The 23,766-nt window shown below is 45.0% G+C and overlaps 1 protein-coding gene and 2 long non-coding RNA genes across 3 annotated transcripts; 1 reads left to right on the forward strand and 2 right to left on the reverse strand.

Moving 5' to 3' along the window:
- Positions 1-14,539: 14,539 nt before the first annotated feature.
- On the forward strand, positions 14,540-15,591 carry LOC109704583. The gene is made up of 2 exons (XR_002214435.1): positions 14,540-14,658; positions 15,401-15,591. It is a non-coding gene; the product is annotated as an uncharacterized LOC109704583 (long non-coding RNA).
- Positions 15,592-18,208: 2,617 nt separating this feature from the next.
- LOC109704581 (MADS-box transcription factor 21-like) lies at positions 18,209-21,504 on the reverse strand. Its single transcript, XM_020225339.1, has 10 exons — positions 21,443-21,504; positions 21,134-21,234; positions 20,745-20,791; positions 20,626-20,685; positions 20,331-20,423; positions 20,084-20,148; positions 19,849-19,948; positions 19,667-19,712; positions 19,522-19,565; positions 18,209-18,232 (listed from the first exon to the last, which is right to left on the reverse strand). Exons 1-10 carry the CDS (start codon positions 21,502-21,504, stop codon positions 18,209-18,211), a joined length of 642 nt encoding a protein of 213 aa, XP_020080928.1.
- A 1,382-nt stretch (positions 21,505-22,886) lies between these two features.
- Positions 22,887-23,503, reverse strand: LOC109704582. Its single transcript, XR_002214434.1, has 3 exons — positions 23,360-23,503; positions 23,097-23,269; positions 22,887-22,983 (listed from the first exon to the last, which is right to left on the reverse strand). It is a non-coding gene; the product is annotated as an uncharacterized LOC109704582 (long non-coding RNA).
- Positions 23,504-23,766: the final 263 nt, after the last annotated feature.

Consider the following 23,766-nt stretch of genomic DNA (forward strand, 5'->3'; position numbering starts at 1 on the left):
AGCCGTGTGCCAAGGGCTTCCTGCAGGCTCTTCCAGAAATGCGAAGTGAACCGGGGGTCACGATCCGACACGATCGATTTCGGCACCCCATGCAGTCTCACTATCTCGTCAAGGTACACCTGCGCTAACTTGTCACCCGACCACGTGGTGTGAATCGGCAAGAAATGAGCCGACTTCGTCAATCGGTCCACAATTACCCAAATTGCATCGTGGCCGCCCTTTGAGCGGGGTAAGCCGACCACGAAGTCCATCGAGATATCCTCCCATTTCCAAACGGGGATTGGTAGACTTTGAAGCTTTCCCGCTGGGAATCGATGCTCGGCCTTCACCTGTTGGCAGGCTAGGCACTTTGCCACAAAGCGTCCAATGTCGCCTTTCATTCCCGGCCACCAATAGTGCATTTTTAGGCCTTGATACATCTTGGTGCCGCCCGGGTGGCCAGCATACGGGGACCAATGCGACTCCTGTAATATAAGCTTGCGAAGCTCTTCATCAGCGGGTACACACCTACGGTTCCGAAACCGAAGCGTACCATCGGCGTCAACATTGAACTCGCCACCATGACCTTCCTCGATGTTTCGCCGCACCTTTTGGAGTTCTGGGTCCGCAAGTTGCAGATCTTTAATCCTCTCCAACAAGGTCGGTTGGACAACGAGTGCCATTAACTGAGTCGGGACCTCGGGAGCAACCACTTCTAGGTCCAATCGCTCCATATCCAACCCTAGGGGTTTCTGCCGGGTAACATCGAAAGCAAGGTTCTTTACCGTCTTCCTACTCAGCGCATCAGCGACCACATTGGCTTTCCCGGGGTGGTAAAGGATATCAACATCATAATCCTTAAGCAATTCCAACCACCGCCGCTGTCGCATATTGAGCTCTTTCTGTGTGAACAGATACTTCAAGCTTTTATGGTCGGTGTAGATCTCGCAATGAGCACCATATAGATAATGTCTCCAAAGCTTCAAGGCAAAGATCACCGCCGCCAACTCTAGATCATGAATGGGGTAGTTCTTTTCATAGCCTTTCAACTGACGGGATGCATAAGCAATAACCTTCCCGCCCTGCATCAGCACACACCCCAAGCCCAAATAAGAAGCATCACTGTAGACGACATAGTCCTGTCCTTGCACCGGTAAAGCGAGTACCGGAGTCGAAGTTAACCTTTGCTTCAACTCTTTAAAGCTCCGGTCACACTCGTCGCTCCAAACAAACTTGATGCCTTTTTGGGTCAAACGGGTAAGTGGAGTCACAATCTTCGAGAACCCCTCCACAAACCGTCGATAATAACCGGCTAGGCCCACAAAACTACGGACCTCGGTAACATTCGTCGGGCGCGGCCAATTCTCAATAGCCTCTACTTTCTTCGGGTCAACAGAAACTCCACCCTCAGAAATAACATGCCCGAGAAATGCAACTTCCCTAAGCCAAAAGTCGCATTTCTTTAACTTTGCGTACAACTTCTTCTCCCGAAGGATTTGAAGTACCGTGCGCAAATGCTCCGCGTGCTCCTCGTCGCTACGCGAATATACCAAAATGTCGTCTATGAAGACTACGACAAATCGGTCCAAGCACTCCTGGAACACTCGGTTCATCAAGCTCATGAACGCTGCCGGGGCATTTGTGAGCCCAAACGGCATCACCGTGAACTCGTAGTGTCCATAACGCGTGCGAAACGCCGTCTTCTGAACATCTTCCGGCTTGATCTTTAACTGGTGATAGCCAGACTGAAGGTCAATCTTAGAATACACTCGCGACCCCTGCAACTGATCAAACAAGTCATCGATACGGGGTAGCGGGTACTTGTTCTTCACCGTGACCTTGTTCAACTCGCGGTAATCCACGCAAAGTCGAAAAGATCCATCTTTCTTGCGCACAAATAATACCGGGGCACCCCACGGCGAAACGCTCGGCCTAATGAATTCCTTGTCGAGAAGATCCTGCAATTGATCTCTCAACTCCCTTAGCTCGGCCGGCGCCATGCGATACGGGGCCTTAGAAATCGGCGCGGTGCCGGGTACCAAGTCAATCATGAACTCGATCTCCCGGTCCGGCGGCATACCCGGTAACTCCGCGGGAAACACATCGGGGAACTCCCGCACAACCGCCAACTCCTCGAGGATTGGAACCGCTCGGTCAATCTCTACAACGGTCGCCAAATAAGCCATGCAACCGCTGTTCACCAGCTTCCTCGCTCTAGTCGCCGATACCATCGCGGCGAAGCATGAGCTCTTGCAAGCTCGATAGGTGAACTCCTCATGACCCGGCTCCCGAAATGTAATAACTCGAGTCGGGCAATCGATCGATACATAATACTTCGAGAGCCAATCCATGCCCAATATGACATCGAACTCTTTCAGCTTCTTAAGCACCAACAAGTCGATCGGCATGACCCAGTCATTCACTTGCACTGGACATGCCAAACATCGCTTCCTAACCAAGAAGGATCGCCCGGGGCCCTCAACATGCCAAACGTGCTCCCCAAGACGATACTCAATATCATGCGCTCGTGCAAATGATCGACTAATGAACGAATGTGAAGCGCCTGTATCAAATAAAGCACTAGCTCGAACATCTTTAATCAAAATTATACCTGCCACAACATTGCGCTCGCCGGCCTCTGAAGGCTCCTCAATGTGAACGGGAGCGGCATACATCCTCCCGCTCGGTGCTGATCGTGCAGGCTCTTGTTGGCGTGGCATCGCCGCTCGCCCAGAAGATGCTGCAGGAGGGGGCAAAGCATAACGAGCTGGAACCGCCGGGGCCGATGCAGTCGACATAGCGGGCGAAGCTCCTCCCTGAGAACAGTCGCGAATCTGATGTCCCGCTTGCCCGCACTTGAAGCACCTCCCTCGGCGCTGCTCACAAACGCCCGGCCGATGGCCTCCGCCGCAGAAGACGCATCGATGAGCACCTCGACCCTTGGGCTGAGAGCGTGGATACTTCGGGGGCCACCTGGAGCTCGACTGGCCGCCCGATCCACCGCCCTGCCTTTTCTTGCTTTTGTCCTTGTCGTACAACTCACGGTCCTCACGCTCGCAAGCGTTCCCGTGCTCGACCCATAGGGCGCGATCTAGTGCTGCCGCCAGTGTAGGGAACTTGAAGGCATGCACCAACTTGAACACTCCGGGCCGAAGCCCTCGAACAAAACAATCCGCCCGGTCCTGCTCGGTCGTCGCCACGTCCGGGACGCAGCTCAGGAGATGGGTGAACTCCCGCTCGTACTCCCGAACCGTGCGATTGCCTTGCTTGAGCTTGCGAAAGTCTTCCCGCATCCTTCTCTTGTCGCTGTCGGGGAAGTACTCGGCGAACATCAGCTTGCGGAACTCCGCCCAATCAATCGGGGGAAGCTCCGGGGATCGGTCCTGCTTGACTCTCCTCCACCAAGTCCTGGCCCGCTTCTCGAAGCAATGCGCGGCCAAGTTCACCTTGTCCCTCTCCAAGGTGAAAATGTCCTCAAATAGAGTCTCCATAGCTGCCAGCCAAGACTCCACTGCAGCTGGATCCACCACCTCTCCGTCGAAAGTAGGCGGGCGAAACTTCGTGAATCTCGTGAGCGCCACATAGCCACGCTCACGCTCCGCCTCCTCAGCCACCATCGCGGGGGTAGGAGAACTCGAACTAGCCGGAGGAATATCCACCGGTGGGGGTTGCGCCGCCACCGGAACCGAAACGCCACCCGCACCCTCGGCCGCATCAGGGACACGCGCCGCAGGCGCAGGCGGACCGCGGTCTAGATCCGCTGCCGCAGCCGCCGCCGCAGCCTGCTGCTCCAACAGCTCCTGAATCCTATCGAACCGTCCTGTGAGCGTCGCGACTTGCGCTCGCAACTCCTGCACCTCAGTAGGCCCAGCTGGCACTGGCGCCACTGGAGGCACGGCTGGCCCGGGCACCTCTTGAGGTGGTGCCGGAGCGGTCCTACGCACGTAGCGTCTCTTTGGTGCCATAGCTCCTGAAACGCAAACAGTTGGTTAATTACTTAACCCAACAACATCGTCGTAAACACGAAACATAACGGTTAAAGAACATCAATCAGGCGGTAAGCTTGCAAGTGTCTTAATTCTCGACTCTCGGCATCGTGTTGTCGGCCGCCAACACAATCACCTTAAGCCAAAAATTAATACCACTTGAATCATCTCTAGCCATAACTAGAGTAACAACACCAACTCCAAACCCAATCAATTAGCTTCCGCCGCGTCATAGGTTCACGTCGCACTCACGCACCTATAACCTTAGGGTTAACCAACCTAGAGTCTCCTAGGTCATCCTAGACTCTCTCTTTTGCTTGCTCTTAACTCGCTCTGATACCACTTAACTGTCACGCCCCAACCGCGCGGCCCGAAAACGGTACCAATTTGGTCCGGTTCGAGGGCGGCGGCGCGACCGCCGAACGGACGGAGTTTCCCCTGTCCGCCCAAGGCTAAGCAACAGATTGTGTACAACAAGTCCCCAGGAATACAACTTGAATACATACACAATCAAACAACGATAAACGAGAGCACAAACAGTGCTACAACCAACTAGAGCAAGCGATACAAGTAAAACCATACAAGTATACAAAAGAGAGAAACTTAGCTAATTGAGACATCATTGAAACGTTTAAACCTCTTTTAACATCATTTAAACTTTAAACTTTGATACAACTTGCATTCTTTATCCAAAATGAATATACATCATAAGCTCTCCAAAACCTCACCCTATACAACATCTACTCTCAAAATGTATAACCAAAAGTACAGGGTAGAGCTAATGCAAGTAGGGAAGGTAAAGCTATCAACCAACTGCTAGGGCGCTATGCCCTTGCCGCGATCCATCGACGAAGGCCCGCTGTCCTGTGTACCTGTACCCCCAAAGCCACACGGGGGTGAGAACTACGAATAGTTCCCAGTGGGTTCGGCCGCCGACTCCGCCGATCTACCCACTAGGTCTCAAGTAGGCATAGAGAGATATATATGCAATATATATATAAAACTAAGCTGAACGGAAAGCGGGTATGTAAACAACTATATCAAGCTATGCCTCAATCTGGAATCATGAATGCATGAACAATAAACAAAGCTGGGTAAGTAAGCAACTATCAACATCTACAACAGCTATCATAGTAACTATAAAACATGCTACTAGGTAAGCAAGTAAGCTGATATGAACAATGAATAGCTACTATGAACATCAATCATGGGTAAGACTCAATGGGTAACCCAATCCTCGAGTGAACGCAAGGTTCACAAGCAAGGCTCACATATCAATCTCCGAGGGATGCCTAGCTGGTCGATCCCCGAGTATGCCTGCGGATAACAAGCGGCTATCCGAGCAGCGAGCAGGGCTGCCTCTCTAGTGACCAAACTCCGGAGCGCACAACTTGAGGGGAGCGACCCCACCAAACGCAGACAGGCAATGTGAGCAAGATCATCTCACGAGCAACAACAATAACCCTTTGAGGGTAATATCATCATGAAAGCAATGTATACTTGTACCCAATCTCATAGTGTCTCGACTACACTAAAGTTCTCATATCAAGGTAATCAACAATCATATGCCACTCATCATAGTTTTCTAACTAGGTGCCACTCATCAATTTTGACTCATTATCAACACTAGTTTCATCATACTAGTTCTTTAGCAACATAAGCATTGATCCTCTCATATAGGGTTAAATCTCATCATATAGTTTTCATCATACAACCATCATGCATACTAGATCATGAACCAACCAAGCAAAATATATTGAGCTACTAGCATGCAAGTATAAGCATCAATAATCATTTTCTAACCCTATATGTTTATACACAATATGCAAATAGATCAATTTAAACTTAGACATAGAAGGTGGCCCGATGACTTCGGTATGGCACTCCCCCACCTTTGGCGATGCCAAAAACACTCCGAGACGCGTTCTCGTGTTAGTCTTGTCGCCGCTTAATTTTCGTTGGGTTAGCTTTAACCCTTTAGCACATCAAATGGCGATATCTTCACGCTCGATCCTCGAATCGACGAACCGTCTTCGCCTACGCGTTTATAAGCATGGAAATTAGGTTTCTAACCCCTCAAAAGAGATCAAACCCTTATATTTCCAAAAATCCCAAATCTAACCCTAGGTGTAGCAACAATAGAGAAATCATGGTTTCAAGCTCCAAATTTGGGATTGAACCTTCTCTTAAGCTCCAATGGTTTACATTTGAACCATCCTTAAGCAACAAAACCCTTTTTAAAACCTAGGTTTAGCAATAATGAGGAAAACCATGGGTGCTAGCCTCATTGTGAGCTAGATCCATCATCTCTAAACTCATTAGGTTCCATTTGAACCAATTAAAGCAACAAAAACCTCCCAAACCCTAGAAATCCAAAACTAGGGTTAGAGCTTACCTCAAGGGTTTGCTCCAAAGCAAGCCCTAGCTTGAAAACGTGGAGGAGGAGAGCTTCTTGATCTTTTCCTCCCTTTCTCTCCTTCTCTTCTTCTTCTTTCTTCCTCTCTTCTTCTTCTCCTTCTTTTCTCCTTCACCCGGTTAGAGAGAGAGAGAGAGCTAGAGAGAGAGAAAGGCTGTGGGAGTGAGAGAGAAGAGAGCTGAGTGTGAGAGGAATAAGTCCTCTATTGTAACAAAATGCTAAAAAGCTCTCCTTTTATCAGATTTTGCAACTTAACCCGCTGCCTGCGCGCCCTTGTACCGGTACACGGGACCTTGTACCGGTACAAGGCCCTAAACCGAGCGCAAACCGAGCGTCGGGTTTCTCTGTTTCGCAGAGCTTGTACCGGTACAAGCCAGCCTTGTACCGGTACAGCGCCTGAAGCCTTCGAACCCGAGAGCTACGCAGCCTGGCTGCGATGGTTGTACCGGTACAACCATCACCCTTGTACCGGTACAGAAGCTCCAGAATGCTGTTTTTCGATCTGCTTCGATTCCTTTTCGCGTCCAACAACGCTAAAGCTATTCCAACACTTTTGGAACTCATTTTTACTCTTCCTAACATGTCGAAATACCGAATGGAACTTGTCCAAGCATCCGATTGCTCACTTTGGTCCATTTGGCCAAAGTTAGCCAATATCGTCGAATTTCGATATCTTACATTCTCCACCCCTTAAAAGGAGTTTCGTCCTCGAAACAACTCAACTCTTAACTTGAACTTAAACGCTTACCTCAATCCTCGAACAGGTGAGGATGGTTCGCTTTCATCTGATCCTCAAGCTCCCAAGTGGCTTCACGATCATCGTGATTGCTCCACCGAACTTTAACATAGGGAATTTCTCGATTCCTTAACTTACGCACCTCTCGAGCCAAAATCTCTACCGGAAACTCTTCATAGCTCAAATCGTCTTGAAGCTCCGGTGGCTCATATAGCATGGCATGCTCGGGGTCGTGAATATACTTGCGAAGGTTGGAGACGTGGAACACATTGTGCACACCCGCAAGCTTCGGGGGCAATGCAAGTCGATACGCCACCGTCCCAACTCGCTCCAAGATCTCGTAGGGCCCGATATAACGAGGACTTAGCTTTCCTCGTACCCCAAACCTTTTCACGCCTCGCATCGGTGAAACCTTTAAGAATACGCGGTCACCCACCGCGAACTCCAAATCTCGCCGGCGCCTATCCGCATAGCTTTGCTGTCTCGACTGCGCCGTGAGCAATCTTTTGCGAGCAAGGCGGACTTTCTCCTCCGCTTCTCGCAACACATCCGGGCCGAACTCCGTACGCTCACCTACATCACTCCAATGTATAGGAGATCGGCATACCCGTCCATAGAGGGCCTCGAACGGTGCCATTCCCACACTAGTATGATAACTATTGTTGTAGGCGAACTCGGCCATCGGTAGGTGATCACACCAATTTCCTTTATAGTCAATGACACACGCTCGCAACATATCCTCCAGAGTTTGAATAGTCCTCTCTGTTTGCCCATCAGTCTGAGGATGAAACGCTGAGCTAAAATCGAGCCGTGTGCCAAGGGCTTCCTGCAGGCTCTTCCAGAAATGCGAAGTGAACCGGGGGTCACGATCCGACACGATCGATTTCGGCACCCCATGCAGTCTCACTATCTCGTCAAGGTACACCTGCGCTAACTTGTCACCCGACCACGTGGTGTGAATCGGCAAGAAATGAGCCGACTTCGTCAATCGGTCCACAATTACCCAAATTGCATCGTGGCCGCCCTTTGAGCGGGGTAAGCCGACCACGAAGTCCATCGAGATATCCTCCCATTTCCAAACGGGGATTGGTAGACTTTGAAGCTTTCCCGCTGGGAATCGATGCTCGGCCTTCACCTGTTGGCAGGCTAGGCACTTTGCCACAAAGCGTCCAATGTCGCCTTTCATTCCCGGCCACCAATAGTGCATTTTTAGGCCTTGATACATCTTGGTGCCGCCCGGGTGGCCAGCATACGGGGACCAATGCGACTCCTGTAATATAAGCTTGCGAAGCTCTTCATCAGCGGGTACACACCTACGGTTCCGAAACCGAAGCGTACCATCGGCGTCAACATTGAACTCGCCACCATGACCTTCCTCGATGTTTCGCCGCACCTTTTGGAGTTCTGGGTCCGCAAGTTGCAGATCTTTAATCCTCTCCAACAAGGTCGGTTGGACAACGAGTGCCATTAACTGAGTCGGGACCTCGGGAGCAACCACTTCTAGGTCCAATCGCTCCATATCCAACCCTAGGGGTTTCTGCCGGGTAACATCGAAAGCAAGGTTCTTTACCGTCTTCCTACTCAGCGCATCAGCGACCACATTGGCTTTCCCGGGGTGGTAAAGGATATCAACATCATAATCCTTAAGCAATTCCAACCACCGCCGCTGTCGCATATTGAGCTCTTTCTGTGTGAACAGATACTTCAAGCTTTTATGGTCGGTGTAGATCTCGCAATGAGCACCATATAGATAATGTCTCCAAAGCTTCAAGGCAAAGATCACCGCCGCCAACTCTAGATCATGAATGGGGTAGTTCTTTTCATAGCCTTTCAACTGACGGGATGCATAAGCAATAACCTTCCCGCCCTGCATCAGCACACACCCCAAGCCCAAATAAGAAGCATCACTGTAGACGACATAGTCCTGTCCTTGCACCGGTAAAGCGAGTACCGGAGTCGAAGTTAACCTTTGCTTCAACTCTTTAAAGCTCCGGTCACACTCGTCGCTCCAAACAAACTTGATGCCTTTTTGGGTCAAACGGGTAAGTGGAGTCACAATCTTCGAGAACCCCTCCACAAACCGTCGATAATAACCGGCTAGGCCCACAAAGCTACGGACCTCGGTAACGTTCGTCGGGCGCGGCCAATTTTCAATAGCCTCAACTTTCCTCGGGTCAACAGAAACTCCACCCTCGGAAATAACATGCCCGAGAAACGCAACTTCCCTAAGCCAAAAGTCGCACTTCCTCAGCTTTGCGTACAACTTCTTCTCCCGAAGGATCTGTAGTACCTTGCGCAAATGCTCCGCGTGCTCCTCGTCGCTACGCGAATACNAATCGGTCTCCTGGTCTGGCGGCATACCCGACAACTCCGCGGGAAACACATCGGGGAACTCCCGCACAACCGCCAACTCCTCAAGGGTCGGAACCACTCGATCAATCTCCACCACGGTCGCCAAATAGGCTGAGCAACCGCTGTTCACCAGCTTCCTCGCTCTAGTCGCCGATACTGTTGCGGCGAAGTACGAGCTCTTACAAGCTCGATAGGTGAACTCTTCTTGTCCCGGCTCCCGAAATGTGATAACTCGAGTCGGGCAATCGATCGATACATAGTACTTCGAGAGTCAATCCATGCCCAATATGACATCGAACTCTTTCAGCTTCTTGAGCACCAACAAGTCGATTGGCATAACCCAGTCATTCACTTGCACTGGACATGCCAAACATCGCTTCCTAACCAGAAAGGATCGCCCGGGACCCTCAACATGCCAAACGTGCTCCCCAAGACCATACTCGATATCATGCGCTCGTGCAAATGATCGACTAATGAACGAATGTGAAGCGCCTGTATCAAATAAAGCTCAAGCTCGAACATCTTTAATCAAAATTATACCTGCCACAACATTGCGCTCGCCGGCCTCTGAAGGCTCCTCAATGTGAACGGGTGCGGCATACATCCTCCCGCTCGGCGCTGATCGTGCAGGCTCTTGTTGGCGTGGCGCTGCCGCTCGTCCAGTAGATGCTGCAGGAGGGGGCAGAGCATAGCGAGCTGGAACCGCCGGGGCCGATGCAGTGGACATCGCGGGCGAAGCTCCTCCCTGAGGACAGTCGCGGATCTGATGTCCCGCTTGCTCGCACTTGAAGCATCTCCCTCGGCGATGATCACATGCACCCGGTCGGTGGTCACCGCCGCAGAAAACGCACCGCTCAGCACCTCGACCCTTGGGCTGTGAGCGTGGATACTTCGGGGGCCTCCTGGAGTTCTACTGGCCGCCCGATCCACCGCCCTGTCTTTTCTTGCCCTTGTCCTTATCCTTGTCGAGCGCTTCACGGTCCTCACGCTCGCAAGCGTTCCCGTGCTCGACCCATAGCGCGCGATCTAATGCTCCCGCCAAAGTGTGGAACTTGAAGGCATGCACCAACTTGAACACTCCGGGCCGAAGCCCTCGAACAAAGCAATCTGCCCGATCCTGCTCTGTCGTCGCCACGTCCGGGACACAACTCAGGAGATGGGTGAACTCCCGCTCGTACTCCCGAACTGTGCGATTGCCTTGCTTGAGCTTGCGAAAGTCTTCCCGCATCCTTCTCTTATCGCTGTCGGGGAAGTACTCGGCGAACATCAGCTTGCGGAACTCCGCCCAATCAATCGGGGGAAGCTCCGGGGATCGGTCCTGCTTGACTCTCCTCCACCAAGTCCTGGCCCGCTTCTCGAAGCAATGCGCGGCCAAGTTCACCTTGTCCCTCTCCAAGGTGAAAATGTCCTCAAAAAGAGTCTCCATAGCAGTCAGCCAAGACTCCACCGTCGCTGGATCCACCACCTCTCCGTCGAAAGTAGGCGGACGAAACTTCGTGAATCTCGTGAGCGCCACATAGCCACGCTCACGCTCCGCCTCCTCAGCCGCTGCCGCGGGGGTAGGAGAACTCGAACTAGCCGGAGGAATATCCACCGGTGGGGGTTGCGCCGCCACCGGAACCGAAACGCCACCCACACCCTCGGCCGCATCAGGGGCGCGTGCCGAAGGCGCAGGCGGACCGCGGCCTGGATCCGCTGCCGCAGCCTGCTGTTCCAGCAGCTCCTGAATCCTATCGAACCGTCCTGTGAGCGTCGCAACCTGCGCTCGCAACTCCTGCACCTCAGTAGGCCCAGCTGGCACTGGCGCCACTGGAGGCACGGCTGGCCCGGGCACCTCTCGAGGTGGTGCCGGAGCGGTCCTACGCACGTAGCGTCTCTTTGGTGCCATAGCTCCTGAAACGCAAACAGTTGGTTAATTACTTAACTCAACAACATCGTCGTAAACACGAAACATAATGGTTAAAGAACATCAATCAGGCGGTAAGCTTGCAAGTGTCTTAATTCTCGACTCTCGGCATCGTGTTGTCGGCCGCCAACACAATCACCCTAAGCCAAAAATTAATACCACTTGGATCATCTCTAGCCATAACTAGAGTACAACACCAACTTCAAACCCAATCAATTAGCTTCCGCCGCGTCATAGGTTCACGTCGCACTCACGCACCTATAACCTTAGGGTTAACCAACCTAGAGTCTCCTAGGTCATCCTAGACTCTCTCTTTTGCTTGCTCTTAACTCGCTCTGATACCACCAACTGTCACGCCCCAGACCGCACCACCCGAAAACGGTACCAATTTGGTCCGATTCGAGGGCGGCGTGCGCGACCGCCGAACGGACAGAGTCTCCCCTGTCCGCCCAAGGCTAAGCAATGGATTGTGTACAACAAGTCCCCAGGAAAAACAACTTGCATTCATACACAATCAACAACGAAGCGAAAGCACAAACAGTGCTATAACCAATTAGAGCAAGCGATACAAGTAAAATCATACAAGTATACAAAAGAGAGAAACTTAACTATTTAAACATATTTGAAACATTAAACCTCTTTCGATATCATTTAAACTTTAAACATTTAATACAACTTGCATTCTTTTTCCCAAAATGAAAATACATCATATGCTCTCCAAAACCTCACCCTATACATCATCTACTCTCAAAGCATAACCAAAAGTACAGGGTATAGAGCTAATGCAAGTAGGTAAAGTAAGCTATCTACCAAAAGCTAGGGCGCTATGCCCTTACCACGATCCATCGATGAAGGCCCGCTGACCTGTGTACCTGTACCCCCAAAACCACACGGGGGTGAGAACTACGAATAGTTCCCAGTGGGTTCGGCCGCCGACTCCACCGATCTACCCACTAGGTCTCAAGCAGGCATAGAGAGATATATATATATGCAATATATATAAAACGGAGCTAAACTGAAAGCGGTATGTAAACAACTATATCAAGCTATGCCTCAATCTGGAGTCATGAATGCATGAACAATAAATAAAGCTGGGTAAGTAAGCAACTATCAACATCTACAACAACTATCACAGTAAGCTATAAACATGCTACTAGGTAAGCAAACAAGCTGATATGAACAATGAATAGCTTCTATGAACATCAATCATGGGTAAGACTCAATGGGTAACCCAATCCTCAAGCGAACACAAGGTTCACAAGCAATGCTCACATATCAATCTCCTAGGGATGCCAAGCTGGTCGATCCCCGAGTAAGCCTGCGGATAACAAGCGGCTATCCGAGCAGCGAGCACGGCTGCCTCTCTAGTGACCAAACTCCGGAGCGCACAACTTGAGGGGAGCGACCCCACCAAGCGCAGACAGGCAATGTGAGCAAGATCATCTCACGAGCAACAACAACCCTTTGAGGGTAATATCATCATGAAAGCAAGGTATATTTGTTCCCAATCTCATAGTGTCTCAACTACACTAACATGATCATCTCAAGCAACGTCAAACATGTGCCACTCAATCATAGTTTTCTAACTAGATGCCACTCGTCATTTAGACTCATTTTCAACACTAGTTTCATCATACTAGTTCTTTAGCAACATAAGCATTAATCATCTCATATAGGGTCTAGGTTTTCATCAAACAATCACCATGCATACTAGATCATGAACCAACCAAGCAAGATATATTGAGCTACTAGCATGGAAGTATAAGCAACAATAATCATTTTCTAACCCTATATGTTTATGCACAATATGCAAATAGATCAATTTAAACTTAGACATAGAAGGTGGCCCGATGACTTCGGTATGGCACTCCCCCACCTTGGGTGATGCCGAAAACACTCCGAGACGCGTTCTCGGGCTAGTCTTGTCGCCGCTTAATTTTCGTTGGGTTAGCTTTAACCCTTTAGCACTTCAAATGGCGATATCTTCGCGCTCGATCCTCGAATCGACGAACCGTCTTTGCCTACGCATTTATAAGCATAGGAATTAGGTTTCTAACCTCTCAAAAGAGATCAAACCCTAATATTTGTAAAATCCCCAAAATCTAACCCTAGGTTTAGCACCCATGGGAATCCATGATTTCTAGCCTCATTGTGAGCTAGATCCATGTTCTCTAAGCTTATTAGGTTCTATTTGAACCATCAAAACCAACAAAAACCTCCCAAACCCTAGAAATCCCAAGTTTAGGGTTGAGGCTTACCTCTAGGGTTTGCTCCAAAGCAAGCCCTAGCTTGAAAACGTGGAGGAGGAGAGCTTCTTCTCCTTTCCCTTTATCTTCTCCTTCCTTTTCTTCCTCTCTTCTTCTTCTTTCCCTCCTTCTTTTTCCTTTTCTCCTTCTTCTTCAACCGGTTAGAGAGAGAGAGAGGGAGCTAGAGAGAGAGAGAGGCTGTGAGAGTGAGAGAGGAGAGAGCTGAGAGTGAGAGGAATAAGTCCTCTATTGTAACAATATGCTAAAAAGCCCTCCTTTTATCAGATTTTGCAACTTAACCCGCTGCTGCCGCGCCCTTGTACCGATACACGGGATCTTGTTCCGGTACAAGACCTGGGCGACAGCAAAAACAGAGCGCAACCCGAGCCTCGGGTTTCTCGGTTTCGCAGGGCTTGCCTTCGAACCCGAGAGCTGCGCAGCCTGGCTGATGGTTGTACCGGTACAGCCATCACCCTTGTACCGGTACAGCAGCTCCAGAATGCTATTTTTCGATCTGTTTCGATTTCTTTTTGCGTCCAACAATGCTAAAACTATTCCAACACTTTTGGAACTCATTTTTACTCTTCCAAACATGTCGAAATACTGAATGGAACTTGTCCAACCATTCAATTGCTCACTTTGGTCCTTTTGGCCAAAGTTAGCCAATATCGTCGAAATTCGATATCTTACAATAATTGCTGAGAATAAGAGGCTCCTTTAATGCTGAAAATACAGTATGGGAATGATTTCAGCTTGATGCTGAAATCAGTGTTGAGTGGATATATGTATATACACATACATTGATACTTGGAGTTGAAAGGCTAACTTTTAAATTATGAGATTGGGACTCAAGTTTAATCCATTTTCATTTCCTATGAATGAAAGTAAATTTGCCCAAAAGTTTGAATGGACATTCTGACAGGTCGACGACGCGCTAGTTACGGTAGAGGCCGTTCTAGTTCTATTTACACCGAGACGTGCAAGATTGTTCTTGACACAGTTCGAGACGTGGATTCTAGTTGTTGACACCACTACAGGTGGGTGGTGCTATCCGAAGTCTTTGAATCACCTTTTATGTCTATGTTATTCGTTGAGCATATTTGTAATTATTTAGTCATGCATTATAGGGTATTTGGCATTGTGCAAGTGAAAATGTGAATTTCTATCAACAGTGAGAACTTGTGAACTTTAGAGTGTGGACATAGAACCCTATGAATGTATGGACTATAACAATAGTGAACTTGGTGACATTCTAACTAGAGGTTTGGTTAGCATCGAGAAATGAATTTGTGAAACTAGCATAAAGAACTAGTTAGAGTAAATTGTGACAGTGTTTGTCAGTTGAATCCTCTAAAGGGGGATCAGATCATACTCACATTTGTTTGGTTCAAGTGAGGTCGCTCCTCCTTGAACGATGAGCTCCGGAGTAGTCATCTTTACTGGACCAGGAGGTGCGTCTCCCCCAGTTGACGGTCCCGTCGGGTGCAGGTTGCGTCTCCCCGATATTTGGGATAGCGTCAGTGAGTTATTGTTAACCAGAGGGTTAACCAAAAGATTGGGTAAAGTTAATGAAAAGCATGCATGCATATTTACAGTTTTCATATACTACTTCCTTCAGCTTTGTACAGCATTGTAGTAGTTACATATTATAGTTGGTTACTATCTGCTTTACTTTTCTTGCCTACATATACCTGAGTAGACCTAGTGGGTGAGTCGGCGAGGTCGACGGCCGAACCCACTGGGAACTTTCTTGTAGTTCTCACACCACTAACCATACAGGTTCCAGTGCGAGCGTTGTGGCCGAGGATCGAGGCAAGAGCCAGCAGCCTAGCTAGTGGACACCCGAGTACTAGTGGTATACCATTTTGGGTTCGTGTATCATCTATTTTGATGTACAGAGACATATAAATGAATGTATTGAAGGACATGTAATAACTAAATGTTTCAGTTATGTAAAGTTTTAAATTACAGTGGATTTCATGTTTAGTTAGACTTACTATCACTTGTGTTTGTTGCTTGTCTTCGTGCAAGCCATGTATATTGAAATGTATCCTGGGAATTGTTTATTTCTTTATACATGTATTCGTTGTGGTTGAGCCTTGGGCGAACAGGGGAGGTGTTGTTCGTTCGGCGTCTGTGTAAGGGCCCGGATCGACCAAATAGGCGATAGCGGGACGTGACAATACAACTCTACCATGCTCAATATGCACAATATGCCCAATATACCCAATTTGCATAACTCTCTCGAGTTTATTACCCAATTATCTGGCTGGCCCATAGGCGCGCCCTAAACTCACATCTCAAATCCTTCTATGAAGAGGGACTCGAACCACCCGAGGGATTGTCTGCGGGACCCCACATAGGCTATCCCTTGGGACCCCACCTAGGCTATCTCAATCGATTCACGTGCCAAACTCCGGAGCGCACTATGTCACGCCCCAATCCCGGCCAATTTGGTCGGGTTCGGGTCACGTCAACAGACGCCGAACGGACAGAGCCTCCCCTGTCCGCCCAAGGCTCAAAACATGTATAATAAAGTAATCAAACAAAGAGATTAGCATTTATACAAGGCTTACGCGAGGGCAAGCAACAACGGAAGCGAAAGCTCTATTCTACCATATCCAACATACATAATACTTGATTGCATTTGAACCAAATAAAAGTAAACTACAACTATTACATTCTTTTTCCATTAAACATAATTCTTTACAATTTAGTCATCCACCAAAAATACATGATTGTTTACAACTTTACATCTCTAAATCAATAAAAGAAGTTGATACATGTAAATAAAGGAATGACTACAAAATGCAAAAGTCCCGGTGGCCACTAGCTATGGCGCTAAACCCTTGCCTCGGTCCTCCGCCGCCCCGCTCGTGCTAGGACATGTAGGGTTAGTGGTGTGAGAACTACAACGAAGTTTCCAGTGGGTTCGGCAACCGACCTCGCCGACTTACCCACTAGGCCTATCCAGGCATAAATATTTCAATGGAACGAAAGTAACCAATACTAATGCAACTAATACTATGTCTGCAAGAAAGAAGTTAGCGGATACATATATTCAATGCAATAATGGAAATGCATGCATGCTCAAATCATAAATAAGCTTTGGCTCTTACCCAATCTTACTGGTTAACCTTGTTAACCCCAATAACTCATAACCCAAATTCCTTTTTACCGGGGAGGCTCTAAGCACTACCGACCCGAGGGACCGTCTACGGGGACCTCGCTCCCCTAGATGACTATTTCCAGAAACTCACCGCTTGAGGGGGAGCTACCACCCTCAAGCAAAGACTTATCATGAGTGTCGATCGAATCCCCAACTTGAGGATACTTAGCCACTAGTCACAATGCCACTTTTATGATAGATTTTCTACCTATTTGTTCATGTCACTTTCTAGTCATTTTTTTGTCAACGCCAATCTTGTCTCTATAGTCAATGTCACCTTAGTTTTCTATTGTCCCGTCCAAGTCTCACAATCATGCAATCTCTAGGTTTCAACACTACATGTCCATCATGGTTCTATAGCTCTCTATGTTCAAATACGTTAAGATAAATACATAGTGGAAACAACCCAAGTTCACATGTAAGTTATCCCTACTAGGCATGAATGGTACTATATAATATTATGCTCAACAAAGGTGAAATAGACATAATAAGGAATCCAACGATTCCGACGTGCACCCCCACCTTGTGAGGTAGTAGATGAAAAATATGGAGACTCCCGAACGTTACGAACGCCGAATCCGCGTCCTATAGTCAAAATAGTGCCAAATTAGGCCCCTTTATACATGAACTATACTTAAATATTTTCGTAACGTTAAACGGAGTTGTCCCACGCGTCGAGGACACCTCCAATTAGGTTTCTACGAGGTCAATTTGTCCCCGAAAAATCCTTGGGCAAAAGCCCCAAATTTTAAGCCCTAACAATATCATTTTGGCACATCTCCTAGATTGATCTCAACCCTAAGCACACTACAAAAAAATAGGCATATACTAGTAGCCAAAACTGCTGATAAAGAATACAAAAACTGCTTGTAATATTTGCTCCAGCAGTTCTAAAACTGCTGGTAAAAGTGCAGGTAACCGTTACAATATCCTTGCTGGTATAACTTTTTCGCAGCACTTTAACTAACCATTGGTGAAAATGATCTCTAGCAACAGTTCTTAAACCGTCGCTAAAACTACAAGAAAAACACTGGCGTAAGGCGTATGTACCGATAGTTTTTGATCGTTGGCAATTTGAAACTAATATGAAAAAAAATACTAATATCAACAAATTACAATAGGACTTTTTCAATATTTGATATTAATTGTAAAACCAACAATCTGTAATATCCGAAAAAAAAATAAGAGTCATATTACTAAATTGCAATAGAGAAGTATAACGACACAGTAAAAATGGTTGTAACAAAACTATAAGATGGTACAATCTTGATCTATAACAGTGATAAAATGCAGTAAAACAAGTTTTTATGTTCTAATAGAAATCAATGCAATAGAAAATTTATTTGAACCCCAAATCTTCGAAAGCTAAGACAAAGGAGAGTAAAAAGCTCCAGCTAAATGTTCTTCAAATGCGAACATCAAATCCTACTTGTTGCTTCAATCTGAAACAGAAAATTAAAACATATGAGATGCATAAGCTCATTCCAATAAGAAATCTATCATAAGTAACATATAGCAAAAAAATAAAAGTATCGAAAATTGAATTTCATCTATTAAAGTATTTTCTACTCAACAAACTTGCTACTATAAAAGAATTCAGGAATCTAACTGAATAAAACAAACTGGTCATAAAAGCAAATGAATGGATAGATAAGAATAATTACCGATACAAATAAATCTTCACATTTACCTCAAATTTTTAAGATCATGTATTACACTAAGTTCTATATCTGTTGCTGTCACCTCTCGCAGAATTTTTTCTGTTGTGGACAAAATCTAATGTGAAAGCTAAACTAGGTTACTTATGTAGTAACCTTATCAAGTTGAATATACTAAATACGCAATAACCTTATCAAGTTGAATATACTAAATATGCAAATATATCAACTTAAATGACTGGAAAAAAGGAATCATGAATCAAAATGAAGTCCGCAGGTTAAAGGGTCCAAAGCAACATACAACCAAACGAGATATATGATACTGAAATCATTTTAAATGAAGCAAATGTTTGTCAAACTCTGAACAGTAAAATTCTTCACTAACATAAGTAATGAAAAATTGTCTTTGTTTATACAAGGCAGATAAATCTGTAGAAAGCACTAATATAGAGGCTGCAACATGGTTGAACCATGCATCTAAACTTGTTATTTGCATTGAGCATAATGACTTTAACATTTTAGAAGTTAAAATTACAGTTTGGTGTCTTCCTATATAAATTAGGTGTGAAGCATGAGTAGCACACGCAAATAATCGTATGCACTCTTAACTGTGACTGCATATACTAATGTCTAAGATTTTAAAACTCTGGAGGGTTGTTTGGTAAGTTCTACATTAATTGATATTCTACAACTAAACTATTAAGTTAATAATCCGTATTGGCCCAATCAGTTAATTGATATTCTGCAACTAAATGGTGTGAACGCGATGAACACGGATATACGTACTAATGTCAAGCTAGATGTTACTTCTGTACATTGACTCTAGAGATTCATAATTTTTTTAACTTCTTGAAATCTATTAATGTTACCTTGTTTATTAAGTTCTCGTAATCATGAATTGTGCGATTTATTATTATCGATCACTTCTCCGATGAACTATACAGAATATAGATTGAAGTCTAAGTGCTTTAATATGAGTAATTTTCATGATTCAATTTAAATGTTCTTTTGTTTGTTGACAAGCTAAAGTTATCAATATCGAGATTATAGGCTTTAGTGCATGCGACAATTACCTTAGCTCGGAGGTACATATTGTCATTTTGAAGATCTGCTTCCTAGAAATAACATCGAAAGAGAGATGAATTAGATTAAAGAATCAGTATTTATACATGGAGAACAAGGATAAACACATTGCTAGTTAGTAATAGATCCAAAAGATTCCCCTTTTTTGCATGTAGTCAATCTCCGCAAACAGCTGTTCATGCTGATGAGAAGTAAACGAAAGAACGTGATAATTAGTTCTCATGCCAAATTCTACACCTTTGCTTTCGAAAAAACTAACTACTCTTATCTTCATTTTGCATCTGTTGATGCTGATCATTACTACTTTGGTACTTTACCTTCTTTGATCGAATTCGCGTGATTCCTCTTTCAAGCCGGTTCTCAAGTTGCTTGAGCTCCTTAACACTGAGATTACTCAATGACTCATCCATCAAATACCTGGAAAATACAGCAGTAATTAATAAGGTTACAACTATTATGAATGTTAATTAATCTTAGACTAATAAAATTCCAGTGATCCCTTCGTAAGATAATTGAGAATTACACATAAATTTGATGTTAGAACCTCATCACCTGTTTGCATTCTGTAGAATCTGTATTTGGTGGCGTAGCTTCGCGGCTTCTTGCTGATAATATTGCTATATATACAACCATAAAAGCAACAGAAATATTAGAGCACTTTAGGTTAAGTTGTGCTCTACATTTATTCTTGGATCTTTCTATATTAGCATATATTAAAATCTAAGAATTTGCATTTATGAACATGTATGAAACATAATAGAAACATATTATAGACAGTAGCATAAAAACAACAACTTACATGAGAATTGATCTCTACAGCAGAACTTGAGTTCGAATTGTTGGAGCAAGCCTTCTTGTACCTCTCGATTGTCGAACTTCGCGTAATTTGGCACTCTAAGATTCTAAAGGAGATCATAAGTATTTTAATTATGGACTTTTGTAAGGTTAACTTCTCATAAAATTCCAAAGGCTTGGTCGGAACACTTAGAACTGCACATAGGTTTTTAATAGTTAGCAGAAGTTATTTATATAGTGTTTAGAATTATTTGGTTAGTGTCCAGCTTTGTAAGGTATTTACATCTACAATCTTCAACTTCCACCACATAAAAATAAAGGAAATTGCTATGATGTGACAAAAGAAAAGCAATGCTCAGCTTTCAATTGCAATGTCATATATATGAAGGATCAAATGTATGATAATGAGTTGAATTACCTGTCCCATGTCATCGCAGGTCAAAACACCAAAGATGCATGGGACTCCTGCAAGAAAATCAATGTGTCATTCTAATTTTAAATTTTTCCTTGCTGATGAAAATGTCATAGAAAAACCAAAAAAATTTTAGCATTGGTAGAGAAGGTACAGGGAAAGTGTGAGATCATCGTATGTATTTGGCAGGTTTCAAACACAATAATAGCATAACGACATAAGCTAAATATACGGCGAAATTTACTAGTATTAAACTTCAACAACTTCAGTCTGAGGAAGAAAAGATAGTGTTTACTATACATTCCTTCAATAAGGAGTTTACAAGCAATCTTATATCCCAATAATATCATTTTAACATGTATGGTGAAATGGTTTGAAAGTCAGTAGTAGCAAACCTGAAGCTAATCCAGCAGGGAGTACTCCAGATGCTGCTGAATTCGCAACAGCATCATAGTGAGTTGTATCACCTCTAATCTGCAAACCAAAATACAAATACCTGATTAGCATCACAGTGTAATAAGGAATTTACAAATTAAGATGATCTCTACATATGACAGACCCAGCTGAAAAAAATCTTGTTTAGCAAGAAACATGCACTAGATAAACCAAATCACAAATAGTTAAAAGTGCCACATTGAATTATAACTATTTACAACGACTATCTAACTGCTGAAGTTTAGGGCAAAAACAAGTTTAGTAAGTACCCGTTCACATCTCTAGGGCACATGAAACATTGTATTGTAGGCTCTTTGCCGTTTCTTCTCATGTCCCACAACAATTGTACTCCTTAATGCATTGCCACCACAAATCTCTCCGACGAAGCTGAGCCTTTTTCCGGAATCACTAAACAAGTCAAAACATCCGGAAATGCAATCAAAAGGCTAATTTTCAATCCAGACTCAATTTACACAAATTGAAAGTTAATTAACTTAAATTGCGACTAACGAGATGTGTGGGGCACTTAAATGTACACTCCGGAACACCCTATAACTGCCAATTTGACATCAGAATCGCGAATTTAGCTAATTGTTCCAATCCTTTCCGCTTCAATCATTCCCTTTCACTCTCTCTCGTTTTACTCTCTTTTCATTTCTTTTCTTTTCCCTCTATTTCTCTTTTCCCGTCTTTTTTTTTTTAATCTGCTGTCCCTGCAGTAGGTGCTGCTGCTGGCTGGCAATAGCAGCTGACTGCATGCTTGCTCGCAGCATGCAGCCTGCTGCTGTTGCTGCCAGTAGCAGCAGTCAGCTGCTGCCTGCTGCAGGAATTTCCTGCAGTAGCAGCAGCAGGGGAGGGGAATAGAGAGGGAAGGAAGAGAAGGGTAGAGAAAAAAGAAGAGAAGGAAAGTGGGAAGAAGGAAAAGAAAGGGGAAGGAAGGAGAAAATAAGAGAATTCACCCTCATTTCCAAGTTCTTCTTCTTTTCCTTCTTCTTCTTCTTCTCTCTTTTTCTTTTACTTGCTATCTTTCTTTGATGAATGTGAGAGAGAGGGGGAGAGAGAAAGAGGATAAGAAGAGAAGAGAAAAAATCTCTTCTCTTCTCTTCTTATCACGTTGTTTAGTATCAGCAACACAAAATTGAGAAGAGAAACCCATTTTTAATCATTGGAACAAAGTACCAAGAAATGCAAAAAAATTGAAGCAATAATAGGTGTATTCCAGGATGAACTGACCACTATCATGCATGCATTTAATAACATCTTCAAGCAGAGCCTAGTAAATAGCATTCGAAAAAACATGCTGTTAGCCTGTTAAGGATGCTGGACAATGGATAAGTCTAAACTAAAGCATAAATTTTGAACTTGGGAGACTGATCCATGCACATATTATTTCAAAGTGCTCTATTTCAATAATATTGTCTTCGTGGTTCACATCAGGAGCAGTAATAAGATCACAAGACACTTTTTTTTTTTAACTAATAGATATAACTAAACAAGCTAACCACGTGAACCCTACTCCAAACTGCACCTCCCAACCAGAAACAAACCCACACAGCAAAACCAACAGTAGCATAATAAAATGTACAAAAGTGCTTAGAGAAAAGGCCACATCCATATTGAACATTCCTTATCTTTCAAGTCATATATGGTGTAATGAGATGAAATTCTTCATTATTTATCTCCAATGAATCTCAGATAGAGAATATTATTAATATATCCAAAACTAACCTCTGTTCCGGCAGAACTATCCACCCATTTCTGGGTAATGGTTGTAACCGTCATCCTCATTTGACCTTCTGGATGCTGATAGCTGCAGACAAAGTGACCATCATATCTCTGATTGTAATACTCTCCCTTGAAAGTAAAAGAGAGAGCCTAAAGCCATAAGAAAGGAAAAGTACACAACAGTAACCAGCATCATACTTTGTCACAAACTGAATGTACAAATTGGGATTTGGATATCCTGGTTGGCTTGAGCGATCACTTGGTGATATATCAAAAAAGACGGTCAGAGAAGTAGTCCTATCAAGACCACACATTTTCCACGCAGTTGTGTTGCCTTGACCAACAACGGAATCAGAACACAGAGCTCCTTTCTGCAAGATATGCGATATAAAATTATTATATCGAGATAACTGACAGTTCTGTGAAAGGAAAAGGAACTACAAATAGAAAAATAGGCAAACCTTCTCCAAAGATGTGCATGGCCCAATAACTCCCTGAATCTTTATGTCCTTTGAGCAGTTGATTTCAAGTGTACCACTAGAAAACAAAAGCTAACAAGCATTAGTACACCTCTGGTGTTGTACAGTGTGCCTAGTCAACAGAATTCATGAAGGAATGTGCGTACACAAGCTACCTTTCTTACATGTAAATACAAAGTTATTTGTTCATTAACGCACATAAAATATTTGTTAATTAATGCACATATAATATAACTATCATAGAAGTACACAGGATGACAAGAAATATGCTAGAAAAATCTATCCAAGCAAAGAAAAGACAGCAAAATAAGCAGCATACGACTCATCCCTTTAATTGATCGTATGTACATGTATGAAAAAGTAGGCAAAGAAGTTGTATTTCATGTACT

This window comes from Ananas comosus, unplaced genomic scaffold, assembly GCF_001540865.1.
Source record: "Ananas comosus cultivar F153 unplaced genomic scaffold, ASM154086v1, whole genome shotgun sequence".
In the NCBI taxonomy this organism is placed as follows: domain Eukaryota; kingdom Viridiplantae; phylum Streptophyta; class Magnoliopsida; order Poales; family Bromeliaceae; genus Ananas; species Ananas comosus.

What these genes read in the sequence shown, in the direction of transcription:
- LOC109704581 (XM_020225339.1), bottom strand. Translation starts at nt 21,504, where the DNA reads ATGAGAAGAAACGGCAAAGAGCCTACAATACAATGTTTCATGTGCCCT. An exon ending in TGCCCTAGAGATGTGAACGG is followed by an intron (nt 21,235 to 21,442) that starts GTACTTACTAAA and finishes GATGCTAATCAG; the next exon opens with GTATTTGTATTTTGGTTTGC. An exon ending in TTTATTTTTATGTGGTGGAA is followed by an intron (nt 20,424 to 20,625) that starts GTTGAAGATTGT and finishes AGAATCTTAGAG; the next exon opens with TGCCAAATTACGCGAAGTTC.